At 41.8% G+C, this 17,938-nt stretch overlaps 1 protein-coding gene across 4 annotated transcripts in view; it reads right to left on the reverse strand.

The window, feature by feature from the left end:
* The window catches only part of USP13 (ubiquitin specific peptidase 13), a 48,815-nt gene that overhangs the window by 15,372 nt on the left and 15,505 nt on the right, over positions 1-17,938 (reverse strand). For all 4 annotated transcript variants that reach the window (XR_015274556.1, XR_015274557.1, XM_086844095.1 and 1 more), the window contains exons 4-10: positions 11,275-11,396; positions 10,721-10,863; positions 10,336-10,520; positions 5,791-5,885; positions 4,015-4,202; positions 2,448-2,519; positions 2,094-2,187 (exon numbers count right to left, since the gene is read on the reverse strand). Coding sequence is in view for 2 of the 4 variants with exons in the window: in XM_086844095.1 (XP_086700221.1) it covers positions 2,094-2,187; positions 2,448-2,519; positions 4,015-4,202; positions 5,791-5,885; positions 10,336-10,520; positions 10,721-10,863; positions 11,275-11,396 (899 nt within the window). In the remaining 2 variants the exon portion in view is untranslated. The remainder of the gene's footprint in view (positions 1-2,093; positions 2,188-2,447; positions 2,520-4,014; positions 4,203-5,790; positions 5,886-10,335; positions 10,521-10,720; positions 10,864-11,274; positions 11,397-17,938) is intronic.

Here is a 17,938-nt window from a genome sequence, read left to right on the forward strand (position 1 = left end):
AGAGACAGAGTCTCAAGATGTTCTAGGGATTTCTGCATCCTGGGTTGCTTCAGCATCCTCAACTACCTTTCATCAAAACTAGGACTGGGGAGAGAATTGCATGAAGCAGCTCACATGACAACATCCCAGGCTTCTTCCTATGCCAGAAGCAAGAATGTGGCACACTTGCCCTGCTGTATAATGCAGTGAGTTTGGAATCAAGCCTTGCTTCCTATACACTTTGTACTCAGCCACTTGAGCAGGAAGAAGATAAACATGCCATGCATGACAGTCTGCAAAAAAAGGATTGAATCTTGCAATCTCACCTCAAGGACAATAAAAGGGAAAGAAAAAAAACAACCAAACAAAAAAAACCAAAAACCTCCAAAGAAACAAAAAAAACCCCAAGAAATGTTAAAGGTCTAAACAGAAAATCAAGCCCTGGCTGATGACTCTTTAGTCATTCAGTCTCTTTTTAATCCTAAAGTGGGTCCAAGAAAAATGCTGCCATTTCCAGGCTAAATTTCTGTGGTGAAAAATTTCAACTCCACAGCACCATATTTACAGAATACCTGGCATACTTTCCCCATCAACAGTTGCAAAACAGTTTTGCTAAACATAGATTGTGCTGGACCACTGCAGATCTCATATGAATGCTTTTACAGGCAACAACTCCCCAAAGCTTTGGATGAGTTCCAAAGGCTTGGAAAGACTGAGAACTTCTTTGCATGTAGAAAGGGAAAAAAAAGTAAAGGAATAGAAGTAAAATGAATAATTGATATTATAGACAAAAAGTGCTTAAAAACATTTAAGGCCTAAAGTGTTACACAAACAACAACAAAAAAAAGGCATCCTCAACCTGAAAAAAACATAGATTTTTATTCCATGAGTGAAGGAATAGAGAAAATATCTATATCTGACTTTTTCTGTAAATAAATCATCAATACAACAAGGAACAAAAGCTATAAAAGCTGTTTCAAATCCTAATACATGCTATGAATTGCTTGATAAGGAAGTAACTTTATGCATGTTACTTCAGCTTAATTAAACTGAACTTCAGCACACAAGTACTGCTAAATGTCAGTAGATGCCTACTACAACCTGACAAGTTTTATACCATCTGTCATTAAAGAGTTCTCAGTATCTCATCTAATAGTGGCTGCTGAGTTAAACATGGAGGTGTAGCTTTATTCCAAGGATTCAGATCCCTGAACTTCCAGCACAATATTTTCTAGTCACATCCTGCATGTGTTTAGGAAGGCAAGCCAGTCAGTACACATAATTCAATGTATGGAGTTTGCTGAAATCTGTCCCACTATCCCTTTGTCCCAGTGGAGTGCTGATTAGTCTTGCACTTTATCTCATGGGAACAAGCAGGATTCATTTGCTGTTCCAAAACAATGAATTGCCACTGTACAAAGCAATTACTTGGGGGACACATGACCTCCAGATCGTGCAAACTACTCTGCACCAGACGCTCTGTCTGTCCAAAATCTTATCAGCATTTTGATTTCATGAGAAATTCCCACATCAACAATTGACAGATGAAGGTAGAAGAAAATATCTATTTCTATGGCAACCACCACCATCCCTCTGTGGCAGAAGCATGCATTATTCCTGTGCTCTGCATGGCCCCTCCATCTCCATGAAAGCCTCCAGAACCACCTAATCTTGCATTACTTAGACAGTTTCTCCTGAAAACAAGTGGAGTATTGTCTGACACTTCCTGGAAACAATTTCTTAGCACGTTAGACTTCTTTCAGAAATTTAAAGAGGGTTTAGAAGTTTGCTTCCAGGACTCTCTGCATAACATTCTTGTTGTTGTTGTTGTTGTTTCTCAGAGAAGATAAACACTGGTTGCAAGTTCTGTGAACATTTGCACTCATCACTGGAGCAGCAGAGCCCTTTATCAGCAGAACCAGTGCCTGCTTTGATGCGCTGCACAAATAGCGCCTGACTAATTTATCCCTGACTTAGTAATCTGCACATTCCACCTTGCTAAACATCCCATCCATGCTGGATCCACACCTGTTCCTCAATGCCCAGCACCTGTTCCCTTTTCTCAGGATATCACTTTTACCTAGTTACCAGGCTGTACAAACTCAGGCAAATACCTTGTGTTCTTCTTTCATCACCTGCTCAATGAGCTCAGATTTCATGGGTGGCTTAGAGTACTGGCCTGAAAGGAGGCCGTGCCCCAGTTTAGCCCTGTAAGGAAGAAAGTGGTGGGGTGGAAACAAACGTGAGAAAAACAGAAAAGAAGCAATTTCAAGCAAAAGAAATGAAGTTTACTGCTTTTGACTCCTTGATGAAACATCATTACCTGCAACTAAGTGGTCAGATCTTCTCATTCCCCCTGTGCCATATCTCACTTCTGAGCTCATGAAAAGGTGTTCTTTGGCTCTGCCATTAAATCATTTAGATTCTATTTAACCTGACCAAGTAAATAACTGAGAAATGTCACTTACATCTGAGTGTTGAAATCTTGTGTTGGATCAAGAGGAGAATAATCAAATATTCGTGGAAGGTTTCCCACATACCTGGGCAGCAAGAACAAAGCAGAAACATTCAAATAGTGCAGCTTAATGATTCAATCTATCCCCAATGAGTGCTTCTTTCATGCAAAAGTAATAGTAAAGAAATTAAGAAATGGACATTGAGGTTTTACTTGGAAGCTGCTAGCTATAAAGAATATGGATGTGTTGTTCATCTGGAATTTACATTCTATTCCTTAATCTTGCAAAAGCTGCAGGATAGTGTTGGTCAAAACCTCAGAGACGAGTTGAGAACCAGTGTACTTTCTACTCCCAACCAACATAAACAAGTAAATTCAGGTTTGTATCAGGACCAAAATATGTAAAAAGAATGTTTCTATTGAGTTTCACAAGAGAAGCAATTCTGACAACACTGAGGGAAACATTGTTCTAGCCAGCCTGTTGGAAAGTGAAGCATTCAGCAGCACTCTCTGAGTATTCCTGCCCTTGAGCACAGGAAAAAACAAGCTGGGTTGGTGTGGCCATGGTGCTTGTCCCTCTCTCACCAAAGATTCACTATTTTGCTGACACTGAATCCTCCAGGTAACTCACAGCACCATGCTGGGGAAAAGGATCTTCCTCAATAAAGTCAATTTTGATATTTTTCAACAATGAAGGTAGAAGAGCTGGCACTTAATGAATCTACAGACTGTACTGGCTAACAAAGAAAATAAACACAAGTTTTCTCCCTCTTCGTCTCCAGAAGGTAATTTCTAACATGAAAACCTGGGAGGCTTTCCAAAATCTAAAAGCTTCACTTCCAGCACACACACTACTGCTGCTTCAGAAGGAAAGGGAGCTCTGAATTTTATTTCAAACCACAGCCCTTTATAAAAAGGCTTCTCTCCTTGGAGTGATGTGTTCAGTTTTGATCAGTCAGGAGTATTTCATATTTTTCTGTTGTGATTTTGTCCTTTTACTCTCTTCATTATTCAGTGGAAGAATACATTTACACCGTTTTTGGCATTCTTTTTTTTAGATTTTAATTAAAATGTGCCTCTGGTAGCTCCCCCCCTTAGCCAGACCCACATGCAGCAGATGCAGTGTTTTTCACTAGCATGGCTCAATATCCATATGTTTGTGCCAGTTTTTGTCAGAAATCACACTGGAGCACAGAATGACTCCTGCAGTGATACTGCACAGGCCAGTACAATCCTCCTAATGTGACACTGATGATAGCCAGGTAAATAGAGATATGTGCATCTGTATATAAAAAACAGAGACTGAGACATCAAATTTACAAGGTGGCATATGATTCCCCAGCATGGAAGTTGAGACAGTAAGTTTTTATTTCCATGACAGATTGTGTTTTGTGTTCCAGCCTTTTCCAGAACAGAACATAACAATCACTAAATCCTCCAAGCAGCCACTGAACTGACTGAAAGAGACCTGTTCGCAGGTGAGACAAAAATTAAAATAACATTTTTCTTAGAAAAACAACAAATTGGTGAATTCAGAAGCTAGTGACAAGAGCTACAAGAGCTAGTTTGGAGCTACTTACGCTCGCTGGAACTCTGGGATGCTGAAAATGGCTTGCATGACAGCATTGAGGTAGCAGCTATTTCCCAGGTTCTTCATGCCAGTGTATCCTGGGCCATACATGGGCTTGAGTTTCACACCAGCTTCCTGAATCACTTCCCATTCTGAGACTCTTGGCTTTATGTCATTATCTCTTAGCCCATTCTCTGTCTGAAAGCAACAAGATTTTCATCTTAGTCCCTTTAACTTCTGCCATAATTATGCTGCTGCCATCATCACCACCAACTTTGTGAGCTATACTCCAAGAAATGAAGAGCCAAATCATTGGGCAAGGGGAGGTAATTCCTGCATGTAGGGGAAGATGAAGGTCAGAAGGACAGCAGTTTGTTCCTCCAATACACCCTCAGCTCTTTAGCACAGCCACTGGCTCTTAAGTGCTCCCAGTCCCAGCTGGGAGCTTCACCTCTCTCAGGCCTGTGACCTCAAGCCTCAGCATCAAACACTGCATTTTTTCAGGTTTCCTATTCCATTTGTAATGGCCAGGAATAGCTGCTGCTGTAGAAGCTGCTCATAACAAACAAACCACAGGAAGAGCTGCACATCAAAGAACTCTTCTTTTAAATGGGAAAAGTCAATAATTTGTGACACTGAAGTTTCTTCCCTTTACACTCAGGCTTCAACCTGTAGGTGCAGGTCACTGCAGTGTCATTTACTGCTGGCACTACTCTGTCACTTCTTAAAGAATTGTACAGACCAAAGACCAGGGGTGAAACCTTTGCAACAGCTAAGACTAGGTTTTCAAGGCTTCTGAGTAAAACAGGCTTTCCAGAATGATTTGGATAAAAGAAACTTTTTATTCACAATCCTGGCAAGGACATTAGTATACCAAAAATACTATTAGTATCATGAAGACTTTCGGAAACTCAGTTTACTCTTTTCTATCATTTCAATTATTATCATTTTCTCACCACTTGTACAATGAACTACACTTAACCAGTAGAAGGTTTGTTTCTTTTTAACATTTTTATGTTCTCGGTAGTGATACTAGGTTATATGCTTGGGTTAAAAAAAATAAAACCAAAAACCAACAAAACAAACCAAAAGAAAACTAAAACAACCATAAAAACCACACCTGCCTTTATAAGCATATCCTGTTCTGATTTCTTACATCATTTAAAGAGAACTGGAATCAACACCCACTAAGACACAAGTTATTCCAAGTACTTCTTTACTAATATAGACACAGAGAATCCTTTCCTCCCCAGTCCCTTTCTAGCATGTTGTACCTTTGACCATGCTGTTTTCTAGACATGAGAGGATGTATTTTTCTCATTTTCCAATGTATTTATTGACAAAACCTAAACTGAAATTTACCTAAAGAACTTCCAACCACTCTTTAACTTATCCATTGCTTAGCTTCCTTTTGCTTATGAATTGTATCTCTTTACACATGCAGTAGGCTTTCCTTCACTCACTGAAATTAAATTTTCTAGACATCCTTCTCTAATTGAAAGAGGTTTTTCATCTTGAAGACAAATGGTACATCACACAGAGAAAGTGAAAAATGCAAACTGAAGACCACAAGGTACCTCTTTCAGAAAGCAACTTCTGGATTTGAGAACAATGATTTACTCAGAACTCAGACAATAACCCCCAAATTAGCTGGCTGAACTTTACAAAACTGAATACTGTCATAACTGTCTGAAGGAATCACAAATAAGCTCCAGGTGTCATTCTTCTCCTGTTTCTCCCCCACCCCCAAGTGAACAACAAGCTAAATAAAAGATGGATTTCCTACCACTTGCATCTGCAGCATATCAATTCCAAAGTGTGCCAAATGTTTTGCTATATGTGGATCTAAAACCGGCTCCTCTTCATCAAAGGAATAGACATCTGCAAAAGCAGGGAGAAACCAGTGAGACCCAGTATCAAATGTTACCCTTTCTCTTTGTTTACAAACATTGCATTCTCAGCACAAGGCTGTCTAAACAAATTGCCTTGTTCATATTCTCCAAGTTTGGCTCTGGCCAGCAGAGAAGTGCACAGACAAACACACAGCTCAGTACATATCTTAACACAATCACCTCAAGCTCTCTCCTCAAAAAAAATTATATGTCTCCACTGTATTAAAACCTAAAAACATTTCTAGGGATCACAGTATTTCCTCTCCCCAAAATTTGTAGGGAAAGCAAGGAACAGGGCATGCAAGTTCTCAGATATGTAACTTTTTGAGCATGACAACAAGAGATTATGAATTTTTGTAGAGCTACTAGGTACAGACAGACCATTAAAGCTGTGAGTATATCACACCAACTCTCTATGGACAATAGTATTTTAATTTTTAGTACAGTTTAAGAAATCCACTTTCACACAGAGAGGCAGGAAGAACAGAGACATTCTTTATTAGAACAAAGAGGGTGTTTTTGGTTACACACCACTGGATTGGACTTCCAAGATTAATCTAACCTTGTGGTTAGGGAGAAAGGAGGTGTCTTGCTTTAATGGATGGGAGATTTAGATTTCAGTTCTCTAAGATGGGCCTTTATAGCCTTAAGTAAAAGCCCATAAACGTTCTGGCATGGCAAAGTTCAGACTGTGAAGGGAAGCAGTATGTCTAATGATGATATTTTCAATATGAAACCAAGTTTAATAAATCCAAAAGGAGGACAAAAAAAATAAGAATAAAAGCATTCTTTTCTAGAGTTTACCTAGCAAGTCCTATGATGACACTGAGTTCAGAACAGGTTTCACCTACTTGAACAAATAACAATAAAGCTACAGGAATCATACAAGACTAGAAGTGATAAGACATGCACTTGTGAGACTTGAACAAGCCTTCCATCTTTTCTCTGATCAGGTCTCCACCTCTGTAGTCAATGACTGCTCTGGTGTCTCCTCATACCAAAACCCAGAACCCCTATGCCAGACTCCCTGCATTTCCCTCAGGCAAGTTTCCTTCACACCCAGCAGCTTCTCACAGTGACCTTGCTCCATAAGACCTGAACTAGGCTGACAGAGAAAGCTTAGCCAGGAGAAAGGAAGAGAAACAAACTCAGGAGGAGACAGCAAGAACACAGAAAAGGCTGTTCACAGCACCAATATCACTTCTGAAAGGTTCTTACCCCAGCCTCTCCTGGCAGCTGCAGACCCTGGCTCAGACTCAGCCCATCCCCTTTAACAAAAGGAATTCTCCTTGAGCTCTGCTAGTACCAAACCCACACCAAAATCATAGATTGGAGGTTAGCCAAGAACTCAAAGACTAACTTCTAACATCAAGCAGCCCTAAGGAGGACCTCTCCGAGCAGGGAGCTGTGCTTTGAGCTGTGCTGCCAGCTGCTGATCAGCCATCAGATGCCCCATTAGCATTGGTGCCCATGACCTTGCTGGCATGTGCGTGGCTGTAGCTGCCCATCTGCTGGAATTCCACTGTGTGGTAGCAAATGCACCCAGAAGACACGACTGTTCATCCACACACACGGCATCACAACATTCCCATAGTATTCTGGTGAGGTCACAGCACAGCCAGAAGATCCTGAAAAGTTCAAACACCTGATGGAGTGAGATTACACAGCAACTGAGCTTGGGTGACTGCTTTCAATGTGAAAGCTTTTGATATTGTTTTCCCTCTGCCCTGACAACTGCAGAGAGCAAATCATCTGGGACTACTGGCCCAGAGCAGAAGTGGAACACAAGACAATGTTCTGCTCAAGCCCAGCTCATGCCATACCTTCAGTACTTCCTGCTGTGTAGCTTAAGTTCATGGTAAAAGACAGAATTCACTTGTTTCAAAAAATCAAAGACAGAAGATAAGAGCTGCCAAACACAGGTCTGCAGTGTAATCATACAGACTCTGGTAGATGAGGAATGTGGACAAATCAGCAAATGTGACATTGGTCTCATTAGAGTGAGAAAGGGGGAAAAGGGAGGAGTGGAAGGGGGGCAAAAGCCTATCAAGATATATCTGAGACAGGCAACACTGAATATTATTAAACAGAGAAAAAAATCATAGAATACGTTGAGTTAGAAGGGAGCCATCAGTATCACCCAGTCCAACTCCTGGCCCTGTGTAGGATGCAAAAGGAATCCCACCATGGGCTTGAGAGTGTTGCCCAAATACATTTTGAACTCAGGCTTGGTGCTGGGACCACTTCCCTGGGGGTATTTTTCCAGTGCCCAGCCATCCCCTGGATAGAAAAATTTCCTGATAATTGTCATTATGATTAATATTATTTTAAGAAAATTAAAATGTCAATGCTACTTGACTTCATTTTCTTCCACAGCTCAAGATTTACACCTGTTCTGACTGTGCAGACATCTCTCCTTCCTATTTAGATAGTAACACTGTTCCTAAAGAAAGAAGTGGCTCAGGATCCCCTCAAAACTGTCTGACAGCTGCTAAGATTAGCATCCCCAGAGCAACTCCTTCAAGCACGGATCACAAGGGGTTTCCCACTGCCAGTGCCCAATTCCAAGCCTCAATCTCTTCCAAACAGGCAACCTCACAGTGACTGGAAATAAAATCTAGTGGCACTGTCAAGAGAGGCAGCAGGTAGCACAGTGTACCCAGTTCTCAGCCTACTGAGGCAAAGAACTTTTCTGACTCCCTGGTGCATCCTGCTCCAGGTACAAGAGTGGAAGAGAAGCATGGTTCAGCTTCTGCCCTGATCCCAGATGAGCCTGCTGACAGAATGCTACAAAATGGGGTTAATGCCTCAGAAACCTTTCATGGTGTACACAGCACAGATTTCTCAGGGCAGGACAAAGAGCTGTCCTCTGAGTACATGCAGGGTACAGTGGAATACTGGCACCACCTCCTTCTTCCTCCTGCTGGTGTGAAAAAGGAATAAATTATGTCAGGACAGGGACTGGCTCTTATTACTCCTGTACCATCACCTCTTCACCTTTAACCTAGGGAAGCAGAAAAGAGACAGATTTTGTGTCACCATCAGCCACAGAGCCTCTTTCCTGAAGCTCATCTATCACCCATCTAGCCCCATCAAGGGGTTATGAGTACTACAGAAATACAGATCAGAGACAGAATAATTGCTGAAAAGGAACAAGGAAGGTTGGGGGAGGGAAGACTTTTCTATAGGGAAACCAAGTAAACATCATCCAGAAGAACAAAGGTCTGTGAAGAACAGCTGGTGCCTCTCATTCAGAGGGAAGGATGACAGCCTGTCCTTTGTTATCCCAAAGGCCACATAAGAGAGGAAGCAGCTGATCAGTGGGAGGCACAAGGACACAAGCCATAAGGAAACAAGTATTGCTGCTAAAGATGGGAAAGAAAAGAAAAAATCCTGTAAAAAAACACTACAGAATATCCTGTTTGTTTTGTAGATACAGTTGAAACGTACAGCAGGGAAAATCCTAAACACCTTCAAAAACTGAGGGATTTGGATAGAAATTATGCAAGACCAGGCTCATGCAAGGAAATAACATTCCATCTGGGAGAAAAACTGTCTTTGCTTAGTGTTTCTGTGGCACAGCTGGTTGAATCTGACTAGTTGCCTTTCCTCAGCACTGAATAGGACTTAGAAAATATCTCAAATGATGCTTGTTAAAAAAAAGGGGCTGCTCTAAACAGAAATTTTTCATCTCTGTAGTCATAAGCACTAAAGCCACAATATAATCATGCTATGTGTTCTTCCATTTTTACTTCTCCATGCAGCTGCAACAAAAGATCTCTTTGCTTATGACTTTTTCAGCTCCTCATGTTTTTATTCCATCTAATCCTCACCATAATCCCCTCCGTAGCAACACTGCAGAACATCACACTTGGAGAATATGCAAACAAGGATACAGCTACAGCTTTTTTTCCCCTCTCAAGATCATCACACATTTTACAAATGAGCATCACAGCAGCCCCATGAAGATGAGTGTTCATTAGACTGTTTCAGCAATATTTTGTTCAACAAGGAAAAAGAAGAGTTTCCACTGTGATTAAGTAACCCATACATGCTGTTACAAACAGACTTTTAAATTTAAAAAGCTCATTTACCCTGTTGTTGTTTCTTTGTTACAGAAAGTTGAACCATTTGCCCTAGGAAATGTAGCAGAACTAAAAAATATTGTTTCTCTACCTTCTGTTGTTTCAGACTAACACCATTCTTAAGTTATAAGCCTAGTATTATGCAAACACTCCAAAAATATAGAAAATCTAAAACATATATGGACTTTCTCAAAATTGAGTGTTCATCATTCCCCTCAACCTTGATCAACATTCACAGAGTTTCCTTTCACACTCTCAACCACTTGCACTAGAAGCACAAACCCAGCTGGCAATAGATATTCTCATTCTCATGCACAGAAGGTACCTCATGTCAGAACATGCCACGTGGCTGACCTGCTCCATCAGGAGTGATGGTTCCCAGCTTCACTGCCAGGGGATAACCTGTCTCCTTGTAGTGCTCCATGGCATGTCCATTGCCCCCGCTGCCATCGAAGAACCACTTCCCACAGAGCACAGAACCATCGGTCAGGTTCAGCCACAGGTTCTCCCGCAGGTCACACTTGGAGCATTTCCAACCACTGTGAGGCAAAACAGGGAGAAACAGCAAGGATGTGTAAGGCAGGAGCCAGTTCTGTATTTCCCATTATGGCAGGTCAAACCAGCCCACACACCCAGACCAGAGTCACACAACAGAATCGTGAGCTGAGTCCCTGCCTTTAGCTGAGTTACCCTGGACTGAATTAGAGAGCCTACAAGGAACAAACCTTATTGCCCTCACCTGGGGGGAATTCTAACACCATTGTCTAACTGCACAAGTGTTTTAGCATGTTTAGATGCCTGCAGCTCTTCTTCCCAGGAGTCAGGTTCCTGCTTCCTGTAGGGTGATTTTGCACTGAGGAGTGCATCACAAGCTATCGTCACCTGGAAGACAAATGGATGTCAGTCAAAGCCTCACACGACTCAGTGACTGGACAGAACCTGGCATTCAGCCTATTGCTAACCACATACAGAACTGCTTATCAGTAGGACTATTTATATACTCAAATATGCATCTAATCTTTTAGACTGTCGTCATTATTTTAGCAGGACAGTAAGCATGTGTACTATGTGAACTTTCCTCGGACAAGCTGGCACCACAATAAGGGAAAGAATACAGGAGATGGAAGGAAAAAGAAACAAAGACAAAGATAACTTTTAAAAATTACTGACACTCTATTATAGCTGGTAAAGATCTTGATGTCCAAAGAAGCACTGCACATAAAACAAGGCACCATCTTGACAAAAACAGAAACAGGAGACAATTCCTACAACCCCTTCCACACACTCACTGACCAGTGCTGGTAGCTCTTCTATGTTGGGTAATGAGATTTCATAGTGATCAGGAAAGATAACAAGTTTTGCTTCATCCTCATATTCAAAGTCATCACTGTTGAGATCACTGCTTATCTCCAGATCTGGAAAACAGGATGGGGAATGTTAGCAGATTGTCCCATGATCAAGGTTCCAAAACTGTGATGGGGGTGCCACTATAAACATTGCTTGCCTGGCATCAGCCAGTGGTTTCTCTGGATAGAAATATTTGCGAAATCCTGACCTAAACTGAAATCTCACCATCCTGCAAGAGAATGTTCTGAGGACCAAAATCTCCACTTAATGCCATCCCAGTTATAGATACAGTTGGTTTGGCCTCTCTGCAAGCAGTGCAGACACCACATTCTGCAAAGCAGCAAACAAAATTCTGCTCCTTTTGGACAAAATCAGGATGCAATACTGCTGTGCATTTTACGCACAATCTTGAAATGCTATAAAGCATGGAGACCAGGTCACACTGTACATGCCCAACTTGCAGAGGACAAATAAAAAGAGCACCCCATATTTTCCAGATCACAGACATGGCTGAAACGTGCTGTGGCTCCCATCCATCTTGAACCTGTGGCCTTTCCTCCCATAAAGATGTCCATGGCTGGAAGTATTCCTGTGTCTCATCCATAGTCTTAAATAGCTACAGCAAGTACAGTAACACCAACAACATCCCTCTCTTACTAACTCCCCTCTTTCACCATTAAAAGCACTCATTAGCTACTAAAGCTTTCCTTTGAAAATCAAGCCTTCCACAGTGTTTGTGTACATTTTTCTTCCAGTGTAAGAATGACCTCTTTTCTTAAATATGAGCCTTGACCAAGCACCATCAGCTAAAATGTTTGCCCAGAAATATGTGGACCCAGAGAAAAGCAGGAGAGTATACTGGGAATTAAATGGCTAGTGTTTGTGTCTCCAGCTCCATGAAAAAATATAATTATCAATTAATTATTACACAGTGACATGACTGAGTTAAAATATTGCTCTGCTCTTCCAAGGACAAATGAAAAAGTTAAGACCAAACATGCACGTGTCAGAAATTTTACAAGATTTGACTGCAAGAATTGCCTAGACAATGATGGGATTTTCTGGATGCTTCTCCCATCCAGACATGTGGGATACACTGTATTCTGATGTACCACTCACTGGCAGAATAAGGTTCAACCAAAAAAAGAGATGTGTTAGCAGTAGTCAAAGCTGGCTCTTAATTTCGCCCCTAGTACAAGCAGATGCTTAATGAGTCACTCGATCCTAAACGAGCATTGGCAGCAACCACTGCACCCTGGGAATGCCTGAAATCTCAAATCTATGTTTGGAAGAGAAGTGAGGATGACAGAAGCCAGATTCAGAAAACTGAGCTCTCTTTTTATCCAGTGAGCAGTAACAGACTGAGCAACCCGAATGATAAAACAGATATCAAAATATATTTTAATTTGACCTGGAAAGAACAGCTCTTGAGAGGAACATCAGCTCTTGGCTCACCTGCTGCACCAGCCAGCCCTGAGGCAACAATACCCACTGCCAGTCATGACTTCCAGCAACATGAACTCTCTCTCACCAGCAACCAAGAAAAACCCTTTCTCATCAGCTTAACATAGGCACAAGAGCAAGAACATTTTCTCATACTGAAAGCATGACATTTTTAGAGAACGTATTAATTCATTATTAATTCCCCAAAATCACACTATTTCCATAATGATCCCTTCCCTTATTGCTGCATAATAAAGATAACCAGAGACCTCACTTTACTCCAGGCTTCCTTCTCAGTTTGTGCCACAGTCCTGTGTTTGATATAGGAGTGAATCTCCACAGATGCAGTTTTTAACAGCTCTTCTGCTCCATGGAGCAAGGAAACTGAATCTCCAAGCTGATGGCGCATACAGCAACGCATGACAGGGAATTTTCACTTAATGCTAGAAATTTGACGGTGGCTAGCATAACAAAGCCAAAAGTCCTGACCACCTAAATAGGAGAGAGGCTGCTCAGAGAGGATGAAAGCTCAGTGTGTGCTCAGCCAGGTTTGGAGGCAGTGAACGCTCTTTCAGAGCTGTGGTCACACAGTGCCTCAGCCACCAGAGGGAACCTGGCACCAGCTCACAGCAGGATCTGGGGACATGTGTGACACCTGCTGATCCTCACTGTCTTGTGCCATGGACGTTACCTTAAAGCACCTGCAATCCCCTTACAGAAACAGCAGTGATATGCAGCCTGTGTTCAGAATTCAGCCACAGACTGCAGCTCATCTCCCAAGCCAGACAGCAGCCAAACAGAAGAGACTTTAGTGCTGCTGCCCTGACCTGCATCTGAACCAGTGATCCAGGGATGAAAGACAGTATCCTATTAGCAATCATCTGCTGTCATCTAAGGACTTTGCATGCTTAGGAGCACCAGCCTCCTGTGTGCAATAGGCAGGGAAGGGAACCCTTTTTGCCTCCTCAGGCTTCACGCCATCTGTATCAGCAGAACAGCAGAAAACAGTGTCCCATCAGCATGGGACTCTTTCTGCCTGGCACACCAATATGGCAGCACCCCACTTGTTGTTTTAAAGAAGGATGCACGAAGCTTCATAACACAGTCCTGGGAAACACCATGAGGATTTAAAATTCCCCTTTTGAAGGTGACTACCTAAAACTGGTACACTTCCACCCAACACCTGCTCCCTCTGATCAGGAATTAAAAGGCACTGCCTTATCACTCTGAAGACAGTTTATCAGGGTCCAGACCCAGTACATGAAAGTGGAATGGACTTCTAAGGTCACAGACTGAAATCCCTCCATACAGAGCAGGTGACCATATAAACTAATCCCTTTTAGGGACACCCAGAGGAATGCCTTAATGATATCAGTTGAAAACACCCAGATCACCACTCATATTTTAACATCTAGGCTTGTGTGTGCTGAGAGACATAGCTGTTAAGTTTAGTAAGAAATTGTACCTGCATTATATTTTCTGGGCCTGTGCAAGGGCCAGCAAGGCTGCAGAAGCATGAGGGCAGAAATAATAAAAACAGATGACTGTCACTTTAGAAGGTAATGGAGCCCACAATAAATGTGGACAGAATTTGACCCTGAAGCCACTGGGAATCATGTGCAGTCTGCAGATAGTTCCTAGTGCAGAATTGTAGGAAGGATTAAGAGTAACTACAGGAAAGAGGAATAGGGTGAAATCTACATGCAAAAGGATAATATTTGATTAAAAATTACCCTACCACTAAGGGCACTGAAAAGCATGAACTTTCAAGCACTATACTTCATCCAAAGTTATTTCTTGATCAAGGATGTTCTTCCAAGATGGACTGTGAGTAGAAGGCAGGAAAAAAGGCTTTACTTAGTTCTGAAACTGAACCACAAAACAACCAACCAGTCTGTAATCCTTCCAAGTGACAGCTTGATGGTCAACATCCACAGGGCATTGTTTCCCTTCCAGTGGAGTAACACCTTTCTGGTGCTTCCTGAGAGCCCCAGCTCAGCACTTCGGCCACCAAAACAAAGTATGCACAGGTTGTTGTTTTGGGAGGCCAGGAGGACAGGCAAAGCAAAGCAGCAGACACCTCAAAGCAGAGGTTCAAGTGACGCTGTTATTTTGGGCAAGTGGTCAGTAGAGTAAATTTACTGCACCTCCCAAGGCGTCACCGAGAGAGGGTGAGAATGCACTGCTGCTGGACTGACTGAAAACAGCAGCTGGGAGAGACACTACTGTAATGTAACCAACCCAGCAGAGGGGAAGAGAAGGAGTGGATGTGTCCAGATCAGATTTAGACAAGTTACTAACTGACTGCACTAATAATAGGGGGTAGAAAAGACTCCAGACAGGACCCCCAAGCAGGATTTCCTGCGCATATGGGTGTGTCTGTGTGCGTGTGAAAGGGAATACAAACGTGAAAATGGAATGAGGATGTTGACTAGCGAGTCTACAACTCATTTTGAAACCCTAGAAAGACATCTTAAGAATCTGGGATTGATCCTGCTCTGACTGAAAGCAATGGACAAATTTGTATTGACTTGGAAGTGGAGACCTGGGTCTTTAATCAATTTATTTCTTCCTGAAGCCTTTAAATAATAGTGAATTGCAGCAGCAGCACTTTGAAAACTGTAAGCTACTCAGTCAATTTGTTTTCAGGAACATTCAAAATATTAACTTCATCAGATGAATTATGAAACAGAAGAATTTTTTTTTAAAAAATTACTTTCCAGTCATAATATTTTCCTTTGCAGAAGAATGAAAAGTAAAACTTTCTACAAGGATCATTTGGCTGATTCACTACTTGTAAAAGAACATTCAAATTGTTTGCTACATCTCCAAAGCATTTTTATTATGTTGTTCCTATTGCTAGGTAAGACCTCATCCCATGCATTTCTGGCACAGTCATATGTTAAGCAAGCAAACCAAACCACGAAAATTCAAATTCACAACTGTTTTGACAACACAATTAGTCTGTGTTAACCTAGTGTAATTTTCACAGTTCTACCCAAACCTGAAAACTATTAAGACTGTATTAGTGTAAGGTATCTGCTCACCATCCTATACTCAATTCAAGTATAGACAGCAAAGCTAAAAAGCAACAGCTAATCAGTACTACTGCTGCTGCTGGGGATTTTGCACTATTTTACTGGGCTAAATTGCAAAAATAATGTCAGGAAGTGATTAAATTCTCCTACGTCACAACTTTTCATTCATAGATACGGATACTCTGTTTCTGCTTGCTCACATAAATATAAACTTTAACCACTCATGGTAAAATCCCCCTTCAGAAGCTCTCCAAAAACATCCTTAGTGCAAACAGGGTTCTGCTCCTGCCTACGAAACCTGGGAGGACAAAGTGAAGCTGTGGTCAAATCTGGTACAGCCACTCTTAGGAGTGGTCTTTACACCTGGAAATAGTAACCATGAGTCCATCCATTGCCATCAGCAGAGAGGTGCCATCCAGGAAAAGCTCAGCAAGTTTACAAGTTCTCCCAGACTCTCCAAATGGAAGTTTTCCTTTCCAAGGTCTCCTGAGACATGCTGTGTGTCACAGACACTCTTCTCAGCAGCAGTCACAGATCTGCTGGCAGAGCTGTTCATCAGGACTTCAAAACACTTTTAAATGATGGTCTGAGTTAGCTCTGACTTTGCTCAAAATAGAGCTGCCACAGTTTATTTTGCTTTTATTGGCAGATGATGCTCTGGTAACCAATCTGAGACAGGACATCTGTCTAGGGACAAGTTTTAATGCAGTCACTCTGCCAGCTCTGTGTAGCCAAGTCTAGGTTCTGGCATGGACCAACAGATGCTCAGGAAGAGGGCACCAGAACCAGGCAAAAATGGGGTGATTCCTCCCTCAATGCAGAGCTCAAATATCTATCTGAGGAGTTTTGTCTGCTGGGGATAAAGGGGAATGGTGTTTGCTAGTTGGTGTTGGAGAAAGAAATAGAGGGAGATACTGGAGATGCAGTTTCACTATTCAAAAGAGAGATTCACTTCCTATTTCTAAAGCAAAATTATAGAGAACAAAATATAAAGTGTTGCTTTACTGGTGTTCCACTTAAACCTCCCACTGCTGCTGACAACTGAGCTGATATTTCAGAGAACCATTTTCCCCATCTCTCTCTCAGAACCACCTGTCTGAGCAGCAACAGGTAACTTGGACCACATCCCTGTGCACACACAGTCCAAGCAGCTCTCTTGTATTCTTTGCATCTTTCAACTACTTCATCTATTACTTAGTTACTCAACAACACCTTAAAAATCACTTTCAGATTTAATCTCTTAGGTAATTTTAAATTAACCAGCAAACTCTGTTTCTTCAGTTTTCAGTCCCTTTCCAGACCACTTACAGTGCATTAATTCTTCACAATTAGACCATGCTGAAAAGACTCTCTTGATAACTCTTGGTATAACATGTTCAGGGGGACTCTGCTGGTAGCTAGGGTAAAAACTGGACCTCCAATCCCTTCAGCACAAGAATCTTTCCCCTAATTCTGCTGCCACTTTTGACCAGAAGCTCATAACGATGATCACAGTACAACCCCATTAACCAACCTTTTCTTATTCACACATAAGTCACTGAGTAAGACAGACAGTCTGCTTTAAATATCACCTCAAATTCCCTGAAACATTGCACAGCCTGAGCTGAAGTTGTCATGTCTACACTGTCTAGCAACACCTAAACCAGACAGCTTAAAGGCAGTTCATACATTTCAATCAACAATGCTGTTATGCTTCCTGATTACACAGAACACTCACAGCCAACACTCCCCCAGCCTTCTCCAAAGAAAACCAGACCAAAACATGCTCACAACCTAATGCACACGTGCACATGCACACACACACCTTGCTGTGAACCTTTCCATGTTTAGGGAAAGATAAATATTTCAGGTGACTGGCCCAAGCAGCCTGTGTTTCTATTGCATTTACTAGATAGCAGCAGTGCTAGAAAGTAATCAGTGAGCATCCAAAAGATGTTTTCCTAATACTAAGGAGATTGAAAAGGGTTTAGTATCTTTAATAGTTTTACATCAAAGAGGATTATAACAAGCAATGTAACAAATGCCCAAACTGGATTGACTTTGTACACAAAGCTTAAATCTCTGGGCCTTCAGGGAATTGTTGACAGACACATAGAAACACAGGAATGCTGGAGTTAGCCACTGATCCT

Source organism: Cyanistes caeruleus, chromosome 10 (assembly GCF_971803275.1).
Source record: "Cyanistes caeruleus chromosome 10, bCyaCae1.hap1.1, whole genome shotgun sequence".
NCBI classification, from domain to species: domain Eukaryota; kingdom Metazoa; phylum Chordata; class Aves; order Passeriformes; family Paridae; genus Cyanistes; species Cyanistes caeruleus.